At 39.8% G+C, this 25902-nt stretch overlaps 1 protein-coding gene across 1 annotated transcript in view; it reads right to left on the bottom strand.

The window, feature by feature from the left end:
* Positions 1–25902, bottom strand: part of DENND1A (DENN domain containing 1A) — a 539355-nt gene that overhangs the window by 234269 nt on the left and 279184 nt on the right. Inside the window, exon 9 of the mRNA XM_068966275.1 lies at positions 12885–12995. Coding sequence (XP_068822376.1) covers positions 12885–12995 — 111 coding nt within the window. The remainder of the gene's footprint in view (positions 1–12884; positions 12996–25902) is intronic.

Raw genomic sequence — 25902 nt, 5'->3', positions numbered from 1 at the left:
GTCATAATTTGTATTTAGCTAATTTACTGCTTTAATAAAGAATCACATTTTGTAAAAGAAAGGAAGCATAATTGAACACAGAATCATGAATACCTAGCTATCAGTCATCCCGTATGTGAAAAAGAAACTAAGAAAACTTGAGGTAGTAGGAGTTACTAGATTTGAAGGCACAGGGGAAAAAAAACAACTCCCCCTGTATAGTTTTGTCAGATAAATTCAATCTCATAAAGTAACACTGAATTCAGAAAGATTGAAGCTATGACCAGATATCACAGTGACCACTTCCTCAGCATTTGCTATCTCCCAAGCACTGTTCTAAGTGCTTCACATGTACAATTTAACTCATTTAATCTTCACTGTAGCCCTATAAAGTAGGTAGCATTATTGTTCTCATTTATAGATGAGGAAATTAAGATTTCTAGATGTCAAGGTCTTGGATCTTGTGTGATCTTGTGTAAGGTCACAGTAGTGGCAGAAGTAGGCTATAAACTTAGGGAGACGAACTCCAGAGTTTGTGCTCTTAGCTCATAGGAAACTGTTTCTGTGATACGATCTGAATTAAATTGACAATTACCAAGTATACACTATGTGTACACACCATGCCCTGAGGCAATTCAAAATAGAGAGAAAAAGATCAAAATGCACACAATCAACTTCAACACAAAAGCATTATGACAGAGGTGCTATAATAGAGGTTCAAGTGTGCTAGCATATAAAGAAGGAAGCTTTAATTCTGCCTGGGGCAAGAATCAGGCCTGCCTGCCAGAGAAAGAGAGAGAGAGGCAGGAGGGCAGAACCTGGAAGGATGAAGACAGGAAGCAGTTAGTCTTCCTCCCTGGGAGTCTGCTCTGGTGGTAATGCTGGGTCAAATGAACACAGCAGTTTCTTAGGCCACTCCAGCTCTACACAGTGATGCCTGTGGAGATCTGAACAGGAAATGACAATTTAGTCAATGACTATGTGACTAGTGAGAAGTGGGTGGATATGGAAAATCTCATACGAGTTGCCATGACTATTCTGTTGCTTGGATTCATTCACCATCTACTCTCACCAGTTGTACTAATTAAATCTTCAGAGCTCTTCCAGGATCTCTATCGCCTTCTTTGCTTCAGAAAGTCAATCAGAGTTTATTGCCCGGAAAAGGTAGGATTCAGAGTCAACATTTACTAAATGAGTAGTATGTGTCCAGCAATGGGCTACTGGCTTTCATATCTTTCAAAAACCCTGAGGGGAGTATTAACACTACTCTCTTCTTACTGAAAAGATTAAGTTGCCCAGGGCAACATGGCTAGGGAGGATCAAGTTACACAGGAAGACATTCAACAAAACCATCTTGACTTGAAGCCTGGTGCTCTCTCCTCTTGTCCTTTTTCTTGGGAAAAGCTAGCAGAAGCACGGCTGTCTGAATCATCTAGCAGGGAAAACACATAGATATCAAGACAGCACAAGAGAAAAAAACATGAATTTTCACAAGGTCTATATGAACTCCTAATGATATAGTCTAACCTCACATCATACTTCATTTGCTCAGCAGTGACCATGCTTTCAGTTTGCAGAAATAAAAAAAAAATTGAGTTCTTGACTTCTGACCACATAGTAGGTGCTCCAATTGTGTTAACAAAATCCACACAGATGTCTGCCAATGTGAGTGCCATTAGGGGTTTTTCAAGTATATTAAGATGTCAGTGACTTGGAAGGAAGTTACGACCAACCTAGATAGCATATTAAAAAGCAGAGACATTACTTTGCCAACTAACATCCGTCTAGTCAAGGGTATGGTTTTTCCAGTAGTCATGTATGGATGTGAGAGTTGGATTGTGAAGAAAGCTGAGCACCGAAGAATTGATGCTTTTGAACTGTGGTGTTGGAGAAGACTCTTGAGAGTCCCTTGGACTGCAAGGAGATCCAACCAGTCCATTCTGAAGGAGATCAGTCCTGGGTGTTCTTTGGAAGGAATGATGCTAAAGCTGAAACTCCAGTACTTTGGCCACCTCATGCAAAGAGTTGACTCATTGGAAAAGACTCTGATGCTGGGAGGGGTTGGGAGCAGGAGGAAAAGGGGACGACAGAGGATGAGATGGCTGGATGGCTTCACCGACTCAATGGATGAGAGTCTGAGTGAGCTCCGGACAGGGAGACCTGGCGTGCTGTGATTCATGGGGTCGCAAAGAGTTGGACAAGACTGAGCGACTGAACTGAACTGAACTGACGTGAATATCACCTCTTGGTGTTTTTTGGTAGAGATCTGATTCTTAAAAGAGTCATATAAAAAAGTTATCAATCCTATAATCTAAGAAACTGACTACAACACTAAAATAATACACAAGATACCCTGCCAATGTTCTCAATGCAATGGCTGAAAAGAAACATCACCTCTCTAGATCCATTTATACAGATTTATTTAAAACTACCCTAGTGGACTACATCAGCATCCAATGGCACTGAGAGCTTAAATTACTCTTAGCTCTGTCCTGTTCTAGACTGTTGTTGCTGCTGCTGCTAAGTCACTTCAGTCATGTCCGACTCTGCGACCCCATAGACTCAGAGCTCTTTCAGAAATATGGAAATAATTTTTTAGTGCTAATCTGTACTCACAAATGGAGAAGGAAATGGCAACCCACTCCAGAATTCTTGCTTAGAGAATACTGTGGACGGAGGAGCCTGGTGGGCTGCTGTCCATAGAGTTGCACAGAGTCGGACACGACTGAAGCGACTTCGCATGCATGCATGCACAGGAGAAGGAAATGGCAGCCCACTCCAGTATTCTTGCCTGGATAATCCCAGGGATGGTGGAGCCTGGTGCGCTGCTGTCTATGGGGTTGCACAAAGTCGGACACGACTGAAGCAACTTAGCAGCAGCAGCAGCAGTACTCACAAATGCCTTCTAAACAAACTTAGTTAGCCCTTATTATACAGCCTCAAGATGAAAAGGACTCTATTGATGCAAAATAATCAAAGAATAAATACTGTCTTAGAGAACTGGTCCTGAATCTGGTTATGTATTAGTAATTTGGGAAACCTTAAAAAAAATAGACATCCCACAGTCCCATCTTAGACTTTTTGAATTATTATAATAAAAATTTAAGTTCTTGGGTACTACCTCTAGACATTCTGATTCAAAAGGTCTAATTTTTATTTAAATTGGAGAATAATTAGTTTACAACATTGTGATGTTTTTAGCCATACATCAACATGAATCAGCCACAGGTATACATTTGTCCCACCCCATCCTGAATCCCCTCCCACCTCCTTCCTTACCCTATTCCTCTGTGGTTGTCCCAGAGCATCAGCTTTGAGTGCCTTGCTTCATGCATCAAACTTGCACTGGTCATCTATTTTACACATGGTAATGTACATGTTTCAATGCTATTGTCTCAAATCATCCCCTGCTCTCCTTCTCCCTCTGAGTCCAAAAGTTTGTTCTTTACATCTGTGTCTCCTTTACTGCCCTGCATGTAGGATCATTGGTATTGTCTTTCTAAATTCCATATATATGCGTTAATATATAGTATTTGTCTTTCTTTTCAACTTATTTCACTCTGTATAATAGGCTCCAGGTTCATCCACCTCATTAGAACTGACTCAAATGCATTCCTTTTTGTAGCTGAGAACTTAAATTTTTAATAAGCTCTCTGAGTGATTTCTAACACAACTAACTCAGGGATCAGCATTTGGGAATCACTAACAATCTGAATCCTCTGTCTAGTCCAAAACATGTGCTCAATGTGTTGAAGCAAGAAGGGCAGGAGAGGAAGGTAAGAACTAGTAGGGAGACCGTGATTGGTTGAAATCACAGCAATATTTAAAGTACTACAAATTAAAGTGTTGTTACTCTATATATTATATAGCTTATACATTCTCTATAACATCAATGTTCTTCATTCTTATAGTCTAACATGAACAAGAGAAAAGGAACTCGCACATAATTAAATGAAGAACATAGTTCAAAAAGCAGCTAAGTGTATTTACATTTAAAGACCAGAGAAAAACCACATAAATAAAACATACCAATCTTTTCTATTTCCTGCCAATGGAAGTTCCTTTCATTTATTTCTAACAGTTTTTAATATTCTCTGAGCCACAATAAAATTTTATGTGATGGAGATTAGAGAGGCTATGCTATTTGAAAGTTTGGCTGCAGAGTCTGTATTTCATGCCACTTCATTACATTTTGTTAAGGATTTCCCTCTTCACCAAAAGGGATTAGTTTTCTTCTCACTTCTTTGAATACTCTTCTTAGGTTGTTAGTGTGAACTAGGTTAATCTCTCTTTTAACATATAAAAGATGAACAAACAAAATGTTCAATTTATTTTATTTTTTTTAATGGAACACTAAATTTAGTCTTAGAATTCTCTGTTTGGTAAGTTTCCAGTTACAAGGTCTTGGCTTCCCTTGAGCACAGTTTGAAACAAAATAATGCAGTTTGTTCTGATGGCTGGAACATGCAGAGTGGAGTGTGCAGGCAAAGAGGCTCTGGCTCTGGTCCAGTATTTCAAACCTTCTTAAACTGCCACTCTCATCTAGGCTTCAAGGGCTCCAGATAAGCAAACAGGATTAGTTATTTCTAGCCCAGAAGAGCTAGAAAAGCTTTATACACATCATTTAGGGACATAGCCCACTCTACAAGTCAGGGTAGTCATGACCAGGTAGATCTGATCAGGAAAGAAGTAAAGATGAAGCTAAAGATCTGAAACATTCCCTAGTCCACAAACTGACTCTTCTTAGGTCACAAAACCAGGTGGTGCTAAGACATTGGATGCTGTGAATAGAAGTGGATAGGACAGGACTGGAGCAAGGTTGGGAAGTTCCCCATCCCTTCACGCCAACACTCAAGTGTCTACTAAGGCCACAACTGAGGGTGCTGGGGGGAAAAAGAAATATCACCCACCACTGTCCAGGCCATCAAGTCCTGCCCAAGACACATTTTTGGGATTAATAGGAAGAAATTGACAGGGAGAGATATTGGGCTTTTTTTTTTTTTTTTCCTTCTCTACATGGTGTACTTGGAGAAGGAAACAGCAACCCACTCCAGTATGCTTGCCTGGAAAATTTCATGGACAGGGAGCCTGGTGGGCTCTAGTCCATGGGGTCACAGAGTCAGACACGACTCAGTGATTAAATGACATAACATACTATTAGAAAAATAGTAATTCTTTTCATAGTTGTGGGTATCACACAAATAATTAGGTGTGGAGGCTCAATTAATTAGGTAACAGCTTTGCCACCAACTTGTGCTTCCTTCCTAAGAACTTGTTTTAAAAAGCATCTCTTAAGTGTGACAGATATTCTTAACAGTGCGCCTCTGGTTCTCGTGACAGTTCCCACACAAGGATTCTGATGTTTGTTTGAGAGGTGACACCCAATCAATGTAACCTGGTCCCCACAGCAAGCTCTCTGAAGGGGCCAAGATTCATCTGTGTAACTCCTGGTTGTTTCTCCCTTTGCTGAAGCCAAAGCCTCCCTTCCTCTGACACATCATCATAATGACCCACCTGCATGTCCTTTTCTTCTATGACTAGGGCATAATCTTGGGCAAGAGAACCCATCTCTCTGAGTGGATGGATCATTCTGTAAAATGGGGATAATATTGCTCTTCTAGGAATTCTGTTGCAATTAGATGATATTATTTCTATAAAGGTTTTATTTTAGACCTACTTGCTATCCACAAGAGTTACCAAAAAACAATCTGAGTTAAACTCAGATATGAAAATCTGGAAGAAAAATGGGGCCTTTGTGCTAGAAGAAATCTCACTGAAGCATTTACATTAGAGAACAAGATGTAGTTAAAGCTTCCCTATTTATCATTTATAAAGGAAAACAATCAATATACACTGCACAAAAAGAACAAAAAGTTAACATTTTTCTTACACAGAATATCACAACATTATTGACCGAGAAAGCCTGAAATGAATATTACCTGACTCTGAACTAAACATGGCTGGGTTTGTCTCTATTGACACACAGTCAGTTTTATGAAACATGGCACTCTGGGATGTTCAACAGCTTTTATCTTTCAGATGCTTGATGGCTCTGAGAAGCATCAAGCCTACATCTTTATGAAACAAAACTGAGAAAAATGTGTTTTGTCAAGGTATGGCAGGCCACATCCGGATCTGTCAAGAAAGGGTCATCAAAAACTTCAGGCTACAGTATTCTTTGCATTTTCCTTCATCAAAAAGATAATAAAAAGTCAGTATTGAGCACGTAAACGGTAACAATTAGAAAGCTTTTAAACTCTAAAATTGAAGAGGTCCAAAGGCTTGGATAAAAGGGATGTCTACTCAGTTACTTATCCCCAGAGAAACAACACAAAACAGATCAGGGTGTTGCTGATCCCCTATGAGGTAAAAGAAGACCTTCTCCTTCCCTAAAGAGATATCCACCATCAATTAGTAAAACTTAGAACTCAGTTAAGAATCAACTGTCTGTTTAAAAGTTTTTAAGTCAAAGTAATGTATTTATAGCCTGAAAAACAAAACAAAAAGTGTTAAAGGCTTATACTACTGACAAATAGCAGCCCATCTCATGATATCCCTTACCTTTAATCAAAAGTAATCACATTCAACACAATATTTATCTCCTTATTTTTAAAAAGTATTTAATTTAAAAATTTAAACATTAATCTTTGACTTCCCATTATAGATATTAATAATTTATCAAGAACATATACATATACCTTATGCCAGACTGTTCTAGGAGTTTTGCAACTCGTTTTATTTGACATGAGGTCACTGGTGACCAAACAAAAGCTGTTTCAGTGGAGGCAGGGGCTAAATCACAACACAAGACAGAGGAGAGAATGAGAAGAGAGGAATTAGACAGTAAACAGAAGCAACTCTCTTGAGGAATTGCATTCTAAAAGGAAGAAAAGAAATGGGATAAAAGAGATGTGTTTAAGGATGTTTTGTTTTGAAGTTTGGGAGACACTATACTGTGCTAGTAAGTGCATAAGACTGTTCAGTTCAGTTCAGTCGCTCAGTTGTGTCCGACTCTTTGCGACCCCATGAATCATAGCACGCCAGGCCTGTACCAGTAAAGAAAAAAAACCAAGAAACAAAAAACGATGCAGGAGAGAGAAAGCTCAAGGCTGGAGGAATTCTGTAAGGTGACAAGAAGGATACTGCAGTGTTAGCTTTCCCACGAGGCACTCCTTGGTCATCTAGCTAAACTGCAATCCCTGCCACACCAGTCGCCATCCACTCTCCTCCTCTGCTTAATTGTACTCCTTGTGCTCAGAACTAGCTACTATTCTATATTTTCAACCCACCTCATTTATTGATCTACTCAACTAGAACATAAGCTTCATATGAGGACAGGGACTTTTGCCTATTTTGTTCACTGCTGTATCACCAGTACCCATGACAGTGCCACAAAAACTATTTGCTGAATGAAGTCAGGTGGACAAGTGGAATGGTTGGCCTAGAGAGAATGGACAGTTCATCCACAACGGAGAAGGTGAGTGGAGGACTAGCTACCACAGGTTGACAGGTGTGGTAGGGGCTGGTGCCACTCTCTCCTGAGCACTTTCATTAGATAAAGATGGAATTTTAGGTAAGAAATATTTTTCCCTTAGAAGTTTAGGCACTGCTTCACTATCTTCTCGTTTCTAGAACTGCCACTGCGAAATGTTGTGCAAGTCTGATTCTTAATGTTTATACAATGACTACTTTGTCTCTATCTCTGTATTGTAAAATTTCATGATAAAAAGGGCTTTTTAACTTTCAAAGAATTCCTGAAGCCAAAACCTCCCTTCCCCTGACACTACATCATAATGACCAATGTGCCTGTCTCTTCTATGACTACCATGTGGCCTTAGGCAAGTTAACCCATGTATCTGAGTGAGTGGGCCATTCTGTAAAATGGGGATAATATTGCTTTTTAAACTTTTAAAGAATTCTGAAATATATATACATATAAAAGCACATATACCATATAAGCAACATTTAAAAGAGAAAAAATTAAGACTCCAAAACCCAGCACCTGTTTAGAGTTGGCCAGCTATAGCCCAAAGGCTAAGTTTGGTGTGCCTTCTATTTTTGTAAATGAAGCTTCTTCGAACAGTCACTCTCACTAGTTTATTGACTGTAAACGACAATGTCGTGCTGTGTGCATGTTAAGTCCCTTCAGCTGTGTCCGACTCTTTGAGACCCCATGGACTGGAGCCCACTAGGCTTCTCTGTCCACAGGATTCACCAGGCAAAGATACTGGAGTGGGTTGCCATTTCCTCCTCCAGGGGATATTCCCGACTCAGGGATCGAACCCATGTCTCTTATGTCTCCTGAATTGGCAAGCAGGTTCTTTACCACTAGCGCCACCTGTGAAGCCCTCGAGTCCAGTAATTGCATCAAAGACCATATTTACTATTGGCCCCTTTAAAAATGTTTGCTGATCCCTAACCTACCTCAAGACAGAAAACAATATTTCTGATGTCACATGTATGCCTCTTCCCAACTGTACTCCTTTCACTCCCTCTGAGGAAACTACTACCTAAATTTTGTATTAATCATTCCCCTTCCTTTATATGTATCCTTAAATAATATGACCATTTTGTTTTTCTTACCTGAACTTTTTATTAATGAAATCATATTTGATATTCTTCTGTAGCTTGTTTCTTTTACTCAGAATTCTGTATGAGAGGCCCAATCATACTGATAGTGGAGTTCATCTTCACTTAAATTGTGCAGCAGTTTATGAGTTGTCTGTTGATGTTATGGGGGCTGGGTTTATAAAACACTACGCTATGAACATGGCTGCACATGACCAACAACAGCATGTAGGTATGTGCACATAGTCCCCCCCAGCCCCTACCAATTCTGCCCAAGAGCGGAACTGCTCAGTTTTGGGCATATGCAAGTTGGGCATATGCAAATACTTCTGTACCACATACTCTTCAAAGCATAGTACATGAAATTCTCTAGGACATCTGCAACATAACACTTGGCTTTATCAGACACCTAATTTTTGCAAACCTAGTGTTTTAATCACTGTAGTTTTAAATTGCTTTTCTGCGATTAACGTGGTTGAGCATCTTTCTGTACATTTATTAGCCATTTGTGTTTTTTCTGTGAAATGCCCATTTGTGCCTTTAGCCAATGGTTCTATTGATAATTTGTCTTCTGCATTGTTTTTAGTGTAGTTTTTTATATAGTTCAGATATTAATCTTTTGTCACTTTTATATATAGCAAATATCTCACCTCAGCTTGTGACTTGTCTTTCCATTCTTTGAATGGTATTTGTTTAATGACAAAAATTCACAATTTTAATTTTTCTCTTTATACAATGCATAATTTGAATTATTTAACTGAATCCATTTCTACTCCAAGATCACAGATCTACTACTATTTTGTCTTCTAACAGTTTTAAAATTTTGCCTTGATCCATTTGGAATTCAGTTTTGCATGTTGTATAAGACATAAATTATCTCCCTTTTCTTTCCTGTGTGGATAATCAGTTATTGAAAAGTCCATCCTTTCCCCCAGATTTTACAATGCCACCTCTGTGGTATATGAAGAACCCACACACATGTGATCTGTTTCTGCAACTTCTATTCCATTCCACCAGTCTATTTGTGTATCCCTACACCATTACTCCCCAGGTGACAGCTAGTGGTAAAAAATCCACCTGCCAATGCAGGAGATGCAAGAGACTGGGGTTCAGTCCCTGGGTTGGAAAGATCCCCTGGGGAAGGGAATGGCAACTCACTCCAGTATTCTTGCCTACAAAATCCCATGGACAGAGGAGCCTGTTGGGCTACAGTCCATGGGGTCACAAAGAGTTGGACAAGATTGAGCATGCACGCAGGCACATGCCATTAGTAGCATCTTAATTACTAGAGCTCCATATAAAGTCTTGATGTCTTGTAAAGCCAGCTTTGGGCTTCCCTGGTGGCTCAGACAGTAAAGAATCTGTCTGCAATGAGGGAAAACTGGGTTCAGTCCCTGAGTTGGGAAGATCCCCTGGAGGAGGGCATGGCAACCCATTCGAGTGGGTTGCCTAGAGATTCTCTTGCCTAGAGAATTCCCATGGACAGAGAAGCCTGGTGAGCTACAGTCTATGGCGTCCCAAAGAGTTGGACATGACTGAGTGACTAAGCACAAAGTAAGCTTTACCAACCATTCTTTTTCTTCAAATATGTCTTTGGCTTTCCGCATTAGTTTCAGAATCAGTTTGCCAAGTACTATGTAAAATCCTACTGGGATTCTGAATAGAAATGTACGCAATCTACAATATACATCATTTTGGAGTGAAATAATGCCTTCAATATAATGAGTCTTGCTATTCATGAACATGGTCATGCCTTTTCTCTACTGAAAATTCATATATCAACATATGAATTTCCCCTTGCAATAAGTTAACATTGTGAGTTATAATAATAGATTTTCTAGTATTACCAGGCTTACATTTCTGGAATAAAATCAAGTCAGTTACTATGAATTATATTTGTTATGTAGTTGCTACTGTTTAGATTAAGATTTCTACAGTTATGTTAATGAGTAAGATTGGCTGATAAGTTTTCTTTTTTGTGTGTCTCTTCATGTAGCTGAACGTCAAAATTTTACAAGTGTCACAAGAAAAGCTGGGATGTGTTCTTTCTTTTTTCTTGACTCTTAAGAAGTCTGTCTAAGATTGAAATTACCTGTGATAAAACATACTTGTAAAACCATCTGGGCTGAGTGTTTTGGAAAAAAATTTTTTATATATAGATTAAATTTCTATAAATTAAATGACCTATTCAATTTTTATTAAGAAGAAATGGGAAATTCAGTTTTTATATTTCTTAATTCAATTTTGGTAAATTATATTTTTCTGTTCATTTCACCGTAGTTTTTGAATATTGGCATAAAATGAGTAACAGGGTTTTCTTAATACCTAAAATTTCTGCTGCATCTGCTCATTTTGCTTGTTAATTTACTCCTTTATTTCATTTTAGTTTTGGGAAGGAGCAGAAACAACTGCATGTTTAATCCACTACATTTATCTAAACAAAATCACACAAAAGGTACATTCTTATTTATCTCTAAGACTAAGAAATAACAGAACATACTACAAACTGTTGTAGTGACAATTAAATGAGTTAAGAGATGGAAAAGGCTTAGCACAGTGCCTGGCGCATATTAAGGGATCAAAAATACTATGATAATATCACAGAGAATTCAATTCCACTGTTATGATGTCCTGTTTTTGTTCTACTTAAGTTTAATAGTTCAAAGCAATAGTAACTGGTTATGGACTAGACTCTTTCAAATGTATTCAATCTATCCAGTCTCATAAGGAGGTAATGATTGGCAATATTCTCATTCTGAAACAGTCTGGTGTTCAGGCCCTGAGATTATGAACTATATTTACAGTCCAAAATAAAATGCAAAACAAAGGAAGAGGTCTATTATGGGCTGTTTTCCCTTGAGGGCAAGGGCCGTGCTTCTATCACCTACTAGTGCTATAAGCCTAGCACCCAACAGGCAATTAAAAAATTGTGCATACCTGACAAGCAAACAATACCAAAAAAATAAAATAATAAAATTACAATGAAAGCCATAAGGAAAATTCTAATGGTCTCACTGCTGCTGCTGCTAAGTCATTTCAGTTGTGTCTGACTCCGTTTGCATTTATTAGGTGCCTTGAATTCATAAGTAAACACATAGGTAAATCAGAGGCCTATGATTCTATCCATAGGTCCTTCAATAGGGAAATTCCCACAACAAGGTCTTTCTACCCTTTCTAACAGTCCATTTCTTTATAGAAGTTTTACCTAAAAAAAAAAAAAAATACTGTAAACATAATAAATTTTAGTTAACAAACATATTCATTTGGGGGAAGCATAGTGATGTTTGTGATTTACTTTGAAACACATCAAAAAATAAGATGGCTTGAAGAATGGTATGAGGAATGGATAAATATGTGCCAAAGGAAGCATAGTAATCCGTTAAATGGCAGAATCTAGATGGAATTAGGCAGACGTTTACTGCAAACTGATTTCAATTTTTCTTATGTTGGAGAATTTTCATAACAGGTACTGGGAAAAATACAAACTCTTATATTTAGCAAATTTAAAAACTAACATAAAAAGATTATGAAAAAATTTGTATTATATATAGAAAGTTATGACAATGTAAAAAGAGTTCATCCCAATTTTTAACTCAAGAACCCTATAAGATAAATGGAAAATGACATTAACAAAACACAAATAGGAAAAAAAAAAATGCATGAAAAATATTCAGCTACTTCTAGCTAAAAAAATTAAAAATAAATCAAACCTGCAATACTATTTTATGCTATTTTGTTAGGAAAATTAAAACACATGTCCACAAGCACACATACAACTCTGGCAAGGATGCAGTGCAAATGGTACACTCATCCACAACTGGCAACCTCCACAATAAAAAAGCCTGTTTGGGAAGCAATTTGGCATCCATAAGGCATAGCACCTATCTGTCCTTTGACTTGGTGGTCCCAATTCTTAGAATATGAACTGTATTAGTCAAACGAAGCCAAAAGATGTTCACTGCAGTGTTACCTACTAAAGGATTAAACTATGAATAGCCTAAATGGCCCTCAAGAGAAGATTTAGCAAACGATGACACATCAGTGTAATGGAATATGATAGAGACATATAAAAAATGACAATAATGAAAGCTTATATGGAAATATTTAAAGTGTTCATCACACACAATCAAACAGGAAACTATAACTGATTTTTAAGCTATAAGAATAAATAAAATGTGCATTGACACTGTAAAGGGACATGAATAATTAATAAAAATGACATGTTATTATCTGAGAGGATTGTGGATGATTTCTTTTCTGAAGTTTTGTTTAATCTTTCTGATACATCTTTCAATTAAAATAAAATTAAAAAGCCCGTTTCAAGACTGTCTACTCACAGTGCTGAGTTTGCTGCAAATGATGAGTATCCGACGTTCGTAGAGCATACTGGCATACAGATGTAACATGTTGTTTACATCCACAGCCACAAAATATTCTGTCAGATTTCTCTAGGAGAAAGAAGAAGGGGAGGTTTGCGGCTTATTTTGTTTTTTCTTATTAGAAACAGTATCTAACAGAAGCACAAGAAACAAAATAATCAGAAAGTATACTTCCCTCTTCCCCTGTCTTAGTCTTTCTCCCTGGAAGACCAGATATCAGTCACATGTAAATGATGAAATGTGAAGTTGGAAGAGAATTTAGAGATGAAGTAGTCTGAGCAACCACACCTCTGAATGGTGATTACAGTTTACAACATGAGGTCACATGCAACACTTTCAGTTCTGAAAGGTGAGCAGGACAAGAAGTCTGCAATCTCACAAATGAAGAAACCAAGGCAAGAGAGAGATACCAAGATCAAAAAACCTAATGACCGGTAAAGACAGGACTACAGCTCTAATGTCAGGTCCTAGAACTTTCCCAATGTACCATGCCATATGTATAAGCAAAAGAAAGTACCCAGGGACCAAAACGCTTCTGGCACAGAGCCTGTTTCTGTCCAACAGGCTCCCCCCGCAAAGGCTGGGCAAGCTCCTCTCCAGTCATCACTGCTGGGGTTCCCCTTCTCCACAGTTTACATTCTCTAAAACGGCTCGGCTGGAAGTAAAGCAATTTTCAAGATCTACAATTTCCAGGTATTTCACTCAAAAGATGGGAAAAACCATTGAAGACAGGCAGCAGCAAGTTGTGACAACGCAGTGTTTTAAACTAGCTTTTGTCTGTAGCCTGGGCTTCATTCCTTTAATTAGTACTATAGATTGGTACTCTGCAGATTTCAGAGAAAAAGTAATGTGTTTCATTTCTACAACCCTTTCTATACCCACCTGACTTTAATAATACACATGAATATGCTAATTTCTTCAGTGTTACAGGTTTTCAATGCCATACAATATAATCCTCTGAAAATGAAGGGGGTTGGAGAGGGAAGGAACACTATTGCCAAGGGTTGCAGTTTATAATGATGAAAGCTCCATAACCCATAAATTCAAGTAAACCAGGTGGATTTTATATGCAAAACAGCATAAAGTGCTTTTCAACAATATTATGGGTTGGGAATAAGAATGGGCACTTATCTTATGATTTATGATTGTTTGATTTGAGTACCAGCTTAACTATTAACCTTTGTAAGTAAAGTGTACGTGAATTAACAGGTCCCTATACTGACTACCTACCAAATACCAGGCACTGGACAAGGTACTTGTGGAGGTGTAATTTTAAGCAATCTTCACAAAAATCCAATGAGGTATTATTCTTCCCAACATATAGATAAACTAAGTCTGGGAGAGAGTAGTAACTGGTCGAGTTAGGTTTTGGACCCCAATGTAACACCATAGCCCATATACTTTCTCTTATATTACACTGTCCCTCTTAAATACTTTTAAACATCCACAATACACAATGCTTTACATATATTATTTCATTCATCTTGAAGCCACTCCTTGAATAAATATCTCTTCTGTGTGTGTGTGTATTCAGACATGTCTGACTCTTTGCGACCCTATGGGCTGTAGCCTGCCAGGCTCCTCTGTCCGTGGGATTTCCCAGGCAAGAATACTGGAGTGGGTTGCCATTTCCTCTTCCAGGAGATCTTTCTGATCCAGGGATCAAACCCACATCTTGTGTGGCCCCTGCACTGGGAGGTGAATTCATTGCCACTGAGCCACCTGGGAAGTTTTATTATCATCTCTATAATACAGATAAGAAAACAGAGGTACAGAGAAGTAACTTGACCAAGGTCATACAGTAAGTGGATAAGGCATTGTTCAGTCTTGGGTAGGTTTGTCTCTAAATCTGTGCTTTTTTTCTTTATTGTTGCTGTTGTTCAGTCGCTAAGTTGTGTCCAACTCTTTGTGACCCCATAAATGCAGCACACAAGGCTTCTCTGTCCATCACTATTTCCCTGAATTTCCTCAAATTCAAGTCCATTGTTTTTTTTCCTTTATACACCACTAAAAATAGTAGATAAAAATCTATATTTGGAAAGAACAATGCAGGATCAAAGTATGGCCAAAGAAAAAGCATTTTTGTTAAAAACTGTTATTCTATTTACTGAGTAGTCCTTTATGTGCCAGACAATAGGCACTTTACCTATGTTCTCTCTAATCTTCTCAACAACCCTGAGAAAAGCATTATCATCTCCATTTTACAGATGGGAAAACTAAGGCTCAGGAAGGGTAAACAGTCTTCCAAAGGTCACTCAGCTAGAAAGGGCCAAGTTTCCAAACCAAGTTTCCTGGACCCCAAACTCTGGCTCTAACCACCACAGCAATTTGCCTCTTCACAAACTCGAAAAACAAAATAAGCAAGCAAGAAAGTCAGTCGGAATTAGTCAACAAGTGCATCTCTTGCCCAGTGGACTGAGGAGTGCTGAGCTAATGAAGTCAGGGTAGGGTTTGTTCTGAAGACAAGTGACACGGCAGAGCTATTCTCGCAAACAAAATACAAGGCCCTCAGCTGAGCATTTCAGTCAAATGCTTAACTGCTGATGAATTACATGCATTTCTCTTTTAGGAGAGGATGGAAGTAAAAAGAAAATAGAAATGAGGAGCTTAAAGAAGGCCAGAAAGCCCATTAGCACTTTTGACAGATCCAAAGATAACTCTGAAGCCACCAAAACGTGGCCTCAAGAGTCTGCCAAGAAGCTTCACGCTGGGTAGAAATATGTTACACAGCTTGCCGTCCAAATAGGGAGACACAGCGTCAGAGACAAATCCTGTGCCTTATTTTGGTGGGAGAAAAAAAAAATCACAAGGATACTTTTGTGGATGGGGAAGGGAACATTTCTGAAATAAAAACACCACTTGGTTGAGGCATAACCCCCAACCCAATCAGGTTCTGAAGGATTCAGGTGCTTGTTCCAAAAACTCTACTCAGGTATGTTAAAAATATGTAACATTTAACCAAATTCTCTCTAAACTGTCATGTACTTTTTTTGGTATTTCTCATCCCATCTGTGCTGATTACCAAGATATTTGTGTCTAAACAGAAGCTGTCTTTCTTATCTGCTTCCTCCCTGCCTCTTTCCTTCTGGGACACCACCCGCCTCGGCAGTGGGGAGTGGGTGGGATCGGCCACAGCCCTGGGAACTTCGCTCAGCCCTGGGAGCACCTATGGGGCAGAGCAGACCTTGGGAACACCTGGAGGGAGCCCTTCCAGTTCCCACCAAGCCTCATCTCAGAAGAAAACCCCTCAGAGGGAGGAGCCCCCTTCCCCCTGCCTTTAAGCATCTGGTGGCTTAAGCTACAGCAACCCTCAATTTCTCAAACCTGTCATGCTTTTCACACCCCTAGGCCTTTACTTCCATTGCTTACTCCACCTAGAATGCTTTCCCTTCCTTAAGGACACCCATTTACTTTTCAAGACCCAGCTCAAATGTCACCTCCTCCTGAAAGGTTTCCTCAACTCCTCATTTTTCAAGCTGCCCTTTGTGCTTCCATGACAATTTGTCTCTATCTTATAATCACTCAGTTACAAGTATGTTTTTGCCACCAGACTGAGATCCCTTAGGGTAAAATGACGTACCCCATCATCTAGCAGTTTGATGAAAGAGGGAATCGATGAGTGGAGAAAGCCACTGACTGAAGACTACAGCTCATTAGCTCAGGTGTGAGAAGGTGGTATAAAAGAAACACGAGGGCTTGGATGGTGTGTTAGGAAGAATGCAGCACTTGACTTCAGAAAACCTGGGTCTGAACTGGATGAAGTGATCAATTACTTAGTAATGAGGAAGGGCCCACACGAAAAGAATTGACATTGGAGACTCACAAAACCAGGCAAGGTAGCTTTAAAAGGTATCTGAAGCTACATTATTTAAAATGTAAAGAAATAGGCAGTTTGTTCATCAAGTAACTAGGGCAGGGGGCAAGGAGAACTGTACCCAGAGGTGGGTACACATGCCACAGCTAGATCAACCGTATTTCTCAGGTAAGAACACAGTATAGGGAGTGTGGAATAAGAAGGCTTCCGTGGCCAGTAGTCCTGTGTCAGGACTGCAGCCAGAACGTACTGTGAGCTTGTATTTATAAAATACACAGGTATGCCACTTTCTCCCAGCACTTGGCTTCACTGGAATTAAGTCTTCAGTCTTCCATTTCTGTCTCCTATAATCAGCTAGTCAACAAATACTGCTAACTCCTACTAAGTGCTTAGTAAACCCTGGGAGCTGTGCCCACAGAGATTAACTAAACATGATCCCCACTTTCCACGAGTGGCACTGAACTCAGAAACCTGGTATGCCAAGAACTGTCAGTTCAGTTGCTCAGTCATGTCCGACCCTTTGCAACCCCATGGACTGCAGCAGCACGCCAGGCTTAGAACTCTGATGCTGGCTAAACATGCTCCACAACTGGATGAGAAGGGAAGATTCAACTCTACCAGATGGATATGGGGTGAAGGCTGGGGAAGACCTGACATAGGAGAAGACACTTGCTCTAGGCCTCCAACAGAGGGTTCACTCAGGGCACGGGGGAGAAGCATGTTCCAGCCAGAGGCAAGAGGGAGAGAGCTGCTCTACGCAGGTCAGTGGAGTGAAGGGCAGGGTGCAGGGCAGGGAATATGCTGGGGTAAAGAAGCTGGGTTCAGAGCCTACGGGAGCCTAGACTTTCCCCACAGCTAACAGGGAGCTGCAAAAGGATTAGGACAAAAGCGTATCTGTGCTGCAGAAGAATCTCCCTAGAGGTCCTGGGGAGGATGTACAGGAGGGGGCAAGCAGCTAACAGGTGCTACTGCCATATTCAGGGAGAGAATGATTAAAACAAGTTATTCAAATAAAAACTTTGCATATGGATGTCACAGATCTCTGTAAACTGGAATCCAGGACTTGATAATGGTTAGACTTGAAAAGGCGGTTGGAAGGATCTGGGACAAGCCCCTGACTTCCAGGTTCCTATGCTCCACATCTGTCCACTTGCCTGACAAGTTTTCTTTTTTTAAAGGAAAGTCCACTCTTTTGATAAAGAATCAATTGTCCTTCTAAGGAACCACCAATGCTGTCAAACAAAGTGTACCCCTAGTCTTGGGCCTAGTGTCCTGGGTTATAATGTCATCATGGCTAAGCCAATTATCAATTATCAGGGAATAACCACTTCCTTTATTCCCTGATAATTACTCTTCCATGTGACTCATCTTCTAGAAAAGGAAAACCCTGCTTAGAGGGACTGCTTCCCAGTGTCTATGCTCAAAAGGGCTGAGTTTTCTCAGTGCCAGTATGTTTTTTAGGCTTCAGGAAGAACAGTCCTTTTATATTCACAGAGTTTAAGCATTATTTCAGTTGCATATAGTTATGCGCCTCTGAGCATCCTCCTTTATGTCTAGGGTTTATTATATGGGCCCATTCTATAGGGTTAAGAAGCAGGGACACAAAGTTGACCACTTCCCAGGCTGAATGGGGCTCAGTTCTGAGGAAGGTCTCTGGTTAACAGAGACAGAGCAGCCTGGAAGTTAAGCTTCAAAAGAGGCATGTGCTGCACAAGTTCCTTAGACTCTCCAGGCTTTTCATCTCCACAAAGCAAGAGCGGCAAAGAACCCTTCCAGCTCTAACTCTCTGTGGCTCTAAATCCAGACAAAGAAGAAAGGAAGACACCTGGCAGAACACCATCTCCCCCAGGAGAAGCCCCATAATGGCTGCTGCCTGCTAGCTGTCCCTGCTGGTTGCCGTGCCAGTCCAGGTGGCTGGGGACTTCAGGCTCACGGTGATCCACGCCCCGGGTGAGGAAGCAGGTGGGGATGGGTGTGGTGATCAGGGGCGGGGAATGGGGGGTGGGTGCAATGAGCCTCAGGATGGAAGGGGATACAGTGGAGCTTAGAGAAAAAGCGTCTTAGGTTCAGTACCTTAGGGAAATGAGATAATCCCCAAACCAAAGAACAGACTCTAAGCTGGCTACTCCTTGGAGCCTTTGAAACAGATGCTAGTCCGCCCCACGGTCTGTCATTTTATTAGTCTTTGTCACTCTCAGCTTCATACACAGTATAGATGATAAAGACTTACTGTACTATATCTGGAAGAGACAGTACAAGAGGCTGGTTTTGCCCATGAACTTATTTCCTGAAACAGCTCCTGCTCAGATTATTTTACCATAATGTAAATCTTTAAAATCCTCAATTTTTTAAAAAAGAATTTAGGTTACTTTAGTTGTGTAGGATTCTTAAAAAGGAATTATAAATTTGGATTCTAAAATAATCAGTTTGAGAAAGAATCCCACATACTCACATAAGCAATCAAGTCAGAGAAGTATATTATAGGAAAGAAAGCAGAGTTTACCCAGAGGTCAACTTTATCCCTCTGTGTGAATGGAAAAACCATTAGAATAAACAATTACCTGACAACTCTTATTAGCAACAATGGAATTCTCTATAATCTCAGTACTTGATAATAGGTCTTCTACTACCACCTCAACTTTGTTTATTTTTGAAAGTCACAATGAGTTCATGAATCTTTTCTATATCATGGTGCATCTTTTGACAGAGCAGAGTCTGGCCAATGTTATATGTAACTGTCCATTCTAAATGCTTTCCTCGCATCATTAACCACTTGGAATGACACAGGCCAGATAATTAAGACAGGTTTGTTTAATATTCTGAAAGAAGGTCTATATGATTATCCATTAATCAAAGGTAAACTTCAAAGCCTAGCCACTAAAAAAATCCCTTATACAGCCAGTTTACAAAGTAATTATTAATACATATTTGTTTGTGATCTGTGACTTTTTAAAATATGCAGGTCAACTGTTTAAAATTTATAAAAATTTATGCTCATTTAATTACTGCCCATATAAAATTCACTCCTACATGTATTAGCTTGATAGACAGAAAAAACCCTGAAGAGCAATTACATAGTGATAGTTTTTCAGTGAAAAGGAAGAAAATATTTTTACACAGAAACTGAAGAAATAATGAGAATTAACTTCAACAGGGATCTGAAAATGGAAAGAATTAATTTTCTACATTTGCTTTTCATTAACATCTTGCAGACTCACTGGCCCAAAAGCCAAGTGAAAGGAACTGTTATTTTTCCTTTTCCTGAGAGTGACTGCATTGCTCATTCATTCATTTTATCATTTCATAAATGTACACTGAATATCTACTCTGTTCTAGGTACAGTGTTAATTATGGAGATTCAGTGCTGAAAAAATACTGACCCCTGTCCAATGGAAGCAGAAATTAAACATACAGTCACACAATTAATTATATATTTACACTTAGGATGAGTGATTTCTTAGGAAAGTACCGGGAGCCATGGAGTGGAGGGCCAGGACCCAGCAGCATCTTGGTGCTAGAATCAGACTGACCCAAATGTGACTGGCTGGGTGGCTAGGGGCAAATTACTTTACATCTCTGGGCTTCATTTCCTCTTCAGAGTAGGGATAACGACCACACTGTAAGGTGGCTGTGACGATGTCATGATATAACAAATATTAATAGCACCTGATCTGACCCATGGTGGGTGTTCAACCAGTACTACCTCCTTTGTCTCGCATGTTAATCCTTCCCTGAAATCGTCCAAAGAATAGGATTATCTGGTGACAGAATACCCCAATCCCTTTACCCTTTTCCTGTTCTCTTAGTTCAGTATGTTGCTAAGAGGAGATAATCATATAGTATACACCACACCTTCCACATGACAGGCACGAGTGTCCTGGACTCCATTCCTTGTACCATTTCCAGTCAATGGTGGCTGCTAAGAGGCTTTCGTAGCCAAACATACACTCCATGAGAAGTGTTGATCTTCACAGCCAGGAATGTCAGCAAAAACCAAGAAAAGACAAGCTCCAAGAAGTAATGCACCCCAGCCCTCCACCGCAACTCAAGAGAGGTTAAGGCTAGAATTAAAGGAGAGCCAAAGGATGAAGGGAAAGAAAGGATCATCAAAAGCAGTATCTCTGTTGCACCAGACATTGAACTTGGAACTTTACATGTAATACTTCATTTGTTCCTCCCATTTTGCTTTATTAGATGAGGAGCCTAGAGAATATAAGTATCTCAAGGTCCCCAGAGTGGTAGAGCCCAGTGTCTGGCTGTCTCAAAAACTCATGTTCTTTCCACCAGCAGACTACATCATATTAACAACTCCTTCGTTATTGCTTGTTTCAATTTGCAATGCAGCAATTCAGTCATTTTAAATTAATCCTTGAAAAATCACCAAGAGAGTAAAATGCAAATTTCAACATGGCTAGAGCTCAACAGTGAGTCTATGTCAAAAATCACACAAATTGGTCCTATATAAGTTCAGATTCTCCTTAGAGGAAAAGCTTTCCTGCTTCATTTCATACTTGAAATAGCAAAAACCATTTCTTTTCCTTTTTCCTCATAAATATCAAAAGTCAACCAAACTGAGGCAGGGGGGTATAATGGAAACAAAATGCTTTGGTTCCTTACAAACCTGGGTCACTACACCCCATTTGGAAGGAGACCTTGGGCTCTAACCTCAGGCCTGTGAGCCCTGGGTCCCCACATGTAAAATGAGGCTCACGTCTACCTCTCACAGAGTAGCTGTAAGGATTTAAATGGAACCATGTATGTCAGGAGGCTGGCAGATTGTTTTTATTATTCCTGCTTAGAAACAAACAAGGCCAGCCTTTTACTGGTTTGCAAAGGAGGATTTAGAGGACAATGGGTCATACGCAGGGAATTGGTTCATTAGTGGCAAAATCAGCAGAGGGAATGCAAATTTTTTTTTTTTTAATGGTGGGGGCAGGGGAGGTGGCATACAGTGTGGAAAGGAATTAGAAGTGGGGCTAAGAAAAAGATGAAGTATTTTTTCCTACACTATTTCTAGTCTCAGCAATTGTGGTTTTGAAAATTGAGAAATTACCAGGACTTTCAGGTACCTTACAGTTCTTAAGGAATTTGCAGTCCTTAAAATTAAAAAATTAAAAGATGAATTTAACTTAGGCAATGACTGCTATTATAACATTATTTATAATAGCAGAACATTAAAAGCAATCTAAATGTCTATTAATACGTGAAGCATAGTTAAAACATGTGGGCATTTCCATGGATTTAACACATGTATTTGCTTTTGTCTCTTCTGATACCATGCAACTTTCAGCCCTCAGCCAGGAAAAGTCACAGTGATATAATTTTGAAAGGCATAAACCTCAGAGAACAGGAGAAAAAAGAGAGTAATAGAAGAGAGATGTCAAATTTTTTGGAAGCCAGATGTTATTAAAGAAATGGTTCTCAACCTGGGTCATTCACCCCCAGTGAACTTTTAGCAATATCTGGAGATACTCTTAGTTGTCACAGCTGGGGATGGTGGTACCATCTTACAATGGATAGAGCCCAGGGACGCTGTTGAACACCCTGCAACATACAAGACAACACTAAACAACAAAGAATTATCTGGTCCAGGGTATCAAGAGTATCAACCAAGGTTGAGAAACTAGAGAAGACTGAGTTGGCAGCCCAGAAAAGGCTGGGACCAGGGCAAAGGGCAGCAGGAATCCAGCCCAACTCACATCACAGAACTCCAGAAAAGTTCAGGAATTGGAGACAGACATCCAGCACCTCTAAAGGCTAAGGGAAGGGTGCGAATAAAAATAAGAGTATTCAATCCCAAGATTCTCCTCTCCCAGCTCACTCAGCTAGTCAACTAGCCTTTTGGCACTCTTCCTGAGGAATAAATGTTGACTTTCTGGTAACCAGAAAGACTTGGGGACACTAGGTATAGCTGAGCACAGGGGATACATAATTAAATAAAAATAGGAGGGGTGCTTAAAGTATACAGGCTAAATGTTCATATCCTATAAGCTACCACCCAACTCAGCTTCCAGAACACCTGTAATAAAGCTTACACTATTGGCAAGAGAAAACTGGTCCAAAAGGAAAGATTCTGATATGATCATTAATATCTAAATAATAGCCAATTTCAATGTCTTCTTCTCTCTGACCCAACTATTCCTTCAAGTGGATGAATATTTAATTTCTAGTTTTATTTCACTGTAATAAAAGATGGTGGCCTGTGAAAAATCTGAGTTTTCCTATTTTGAATTCTTCAGTGCAATCTAGCACATAATCAATGTTTATAAATGTTCCAGGTCACATCCCTGGTTTCTGCTCTTCCTATAGGACTTTTCCCGTTTTAGAGGGGTTTCTTCACTGTCTAGACCTTATTGACTGCTCAATAATCATCTTTAAATTGCAGGAATTCCTCAAATTTCCTAGTTCATGGTGGCTCCTTCTACCATTAAGTGGACATTTTTCTCCTTAATTTTATAGTTCTTTTGTCATTTCAATGGAATTTTGAGGGAGATAAAGGTTAAATTATGGGCTCAAAGGGTAGCAAAGTATATGAGATTTCATTTTCTAGTATCAAAAAGATTAATGTTTGAATTCCAATTCTACCTCTTCTTGAAATATTACTCAGCCTTAAAAAAGAAGGAAATTCTGACATGCTACAGCATGAATGAGCCACAAATGCATTATGCTAAGTGAAATAAACCAAACACAAAAGGACAAATATGATATGATTCTCCTTAAATGAGGTGCCTGCTGCTGCTGCTGCTGCTAAGTCGCTTCAGTCGTGTCCGACTCTGTGCGACCCCACAGACGGCAGCCCATCAGGCTCTGCCGTCCCTGGGATTCTCCAGGAAAGAACACTGGAGTGGGTTGCCATTTCCTTCTTCAATGCATGAAAGTGAAAAGTGAAAGTGAAGTCGCTCAGTCATGCCTGACTCTTAGCGACCCCATGGACTGCAGCCTACCAGGCTCATTCGTCCATGGGATTTTCCAAGCAAGAGTACTGGACTGGGTTGCCATTGCTTTCTCCGAAATGAGGTGCCTAGAGTAGTCAAATTCATACAGTCAGAATAGTGGTTGCCAGGTGATGGGAAGAGAAGGGAAATGAGTTGTTTAAAGAGTTGGTTTCAGCTGGGAAAGATGAAAAAATTCTGGAGATGGATGTTGGTGACACTTGCACAATAATGTAAACGTGTTCACCAATGAAATTATATATTTAAAAGAGGGTTAAAACAGTAAATTTTATGTTATGTGTATTTTGCCACAACTTAAAAAAGTAATCGAGTGCCTTAGTGGTGGTGATTCTGTATTTAACTCTACATAGTACTATGCACAGTTCAAGTAAAATATTTTGAAATATGTCTTTAGACTAGCAAGTGATTCAGCTTGTTCAGGGGGCAAATATTACCCTCTGCTGTCTCAGACTCAACTTCACTGCTAAGTTTTTAAGGGAGAGGGGTGGGGGTCCTTACACTTTTATCCACAAATCCTTTACTTTCTTAAGTGAATTAAAAAATGTAGTAGGAGCACAATTCTACTTGAGTATATCTACCCTAATAAAAAAAAGATCTTCATGACCAAGATAATCACGATGGTGTGATCACTCACCTAGAGCCAGACATCCTGGAATGTGAAGTCAAGTGGGCCTTAGAAAGCATCACTACGAACAAAGCTAGTGGAGGTGATGGAATTCCAGTTGAGCTATTCCAAATCCTGAAAGATGATGCTGTGAAAGTGCTGCACTCAATATCCCAGGAAATTTGGAAAACTCAGCAGTGGCCATGGGACTGGAAAAGGTCCATTTTCATTCCAATCCCAAAGAAATTCAATGCAAGAGAATGCTCAAACTACCACATAACTGCATTCATCTCACACACTAGTAAAGTAATGTTCAAAATTCTCCAAGCCAGGCTTCAGCAGTACATAAACCGTGAACTTTCAGATGTTCAAGCTGGTTTTAGAAAAGGCAGAGGAACCGGAGATCAAATTGCCAACATCTGCTGGATCATGGAAAAAGCCAGAAAAACATATATTTCTGCTTTATTGACTATGCCAAAGCCTTTGACTGTGTGGATCACAATGAACTGCGGAAAATTCTGAGAGATAGGAATACCAGACCACCTGACCTGCCTCTTGAGAAATCTGTATGCAGGTCAGGAAGCAACAGTTAGAACTGGACATGGACCAACAGACTGCTTCCAAATAGGAAAAGGAGGACGTCAAGGCTGTATATTGTCACCCTGCTTATTTAACTTCTATGCAGAGTACATCATGAGAAACACTTGGCTGGAAGAACACAAGCTGGAATCAAGATTGCTGGGAGAAATATCAATAACCTCAGATATGCAGATGACACCACCCTTAGGGCAGAAAGTGAAGAGGAACTAAAAAGCCTCTTGATGAAAGTGAAAGAGGAGAGTGAAAAAGCTGGCTTAAAGCTCAACATTCAGGAAACAAAGATCATGGCATCTGGTCCCATCATTTCATGGGAAATAGATGGGGAAACACTGGAAACAGTGTCAGACTTTATTTTTTGGGGCTCCAAAATCACTGCAGATGGTGACTGCAGCCATGAAATTAAAAGACGCTTACTCTCTGGAAGAAAAGTTATGACCAACCTAGATAGCATATTCAAAAGCAGAGATATTACTTTGCCAACAAAGATCCGTCTAGTCAAGGCTCTGGTTTTTTCAGTGGTCATGTATAGATGTGAAAGTTGTGAAGAAAGCTGAGCACCGAAGAATTGATGCTTTTGAACTGTGGTGTTGGAGAAGACTCTTGAGAGTCCCTTGGACTGCAAGGAGATCCAACCAGTTCATTCTAAAGGAGATCAGTCCTGGGTGTTCTTTGGAAGGAATGATGGTGAAGCTGAAACTCCAGTACTTTGGCCACCACATGCAAAGAGTTGACTCATTGGAAAAGTCTCTGACGCTGGGAGGGATTGGGGGCAGGAGGAGAAGGGGACGACCGAGGATGAGATGGCTGGATGGCATCACCGACTCAATGCACATGAGTTTGGGTGAACTCTGGGAGTTGGTGATGGACAGGGAGACCTGGCACGCTGCAATTCATGGGGTCGCAGGGAGTCGGACACAACTGAGAGACTGAACTGAACTGACTCTAATAAAGAAATCTTCATGCGAGAAGTCTTTATATAATAGCATTTTATCTACAAGAAAAAGT

Source organism: Capricornis sumatraensis, chromosome 1 (genome assembly GCF_032405125.1).
Source record: "Capricornis sumatraensis isolate serow.1 chromosome 1, serow.2, whole genome shotgun sequence".
In the NCBI taxonomy this organism is placed as follows: domain Eukaryota; kingdom Metazoa; phylum Chordata; class Mammalia; order Artiodactyla; family Bovidae; genus Capricornis; species Capricornis sumatraensis.
This window is presented reverse-complemented; position numbering and strand designations above follow the sequence as displayed.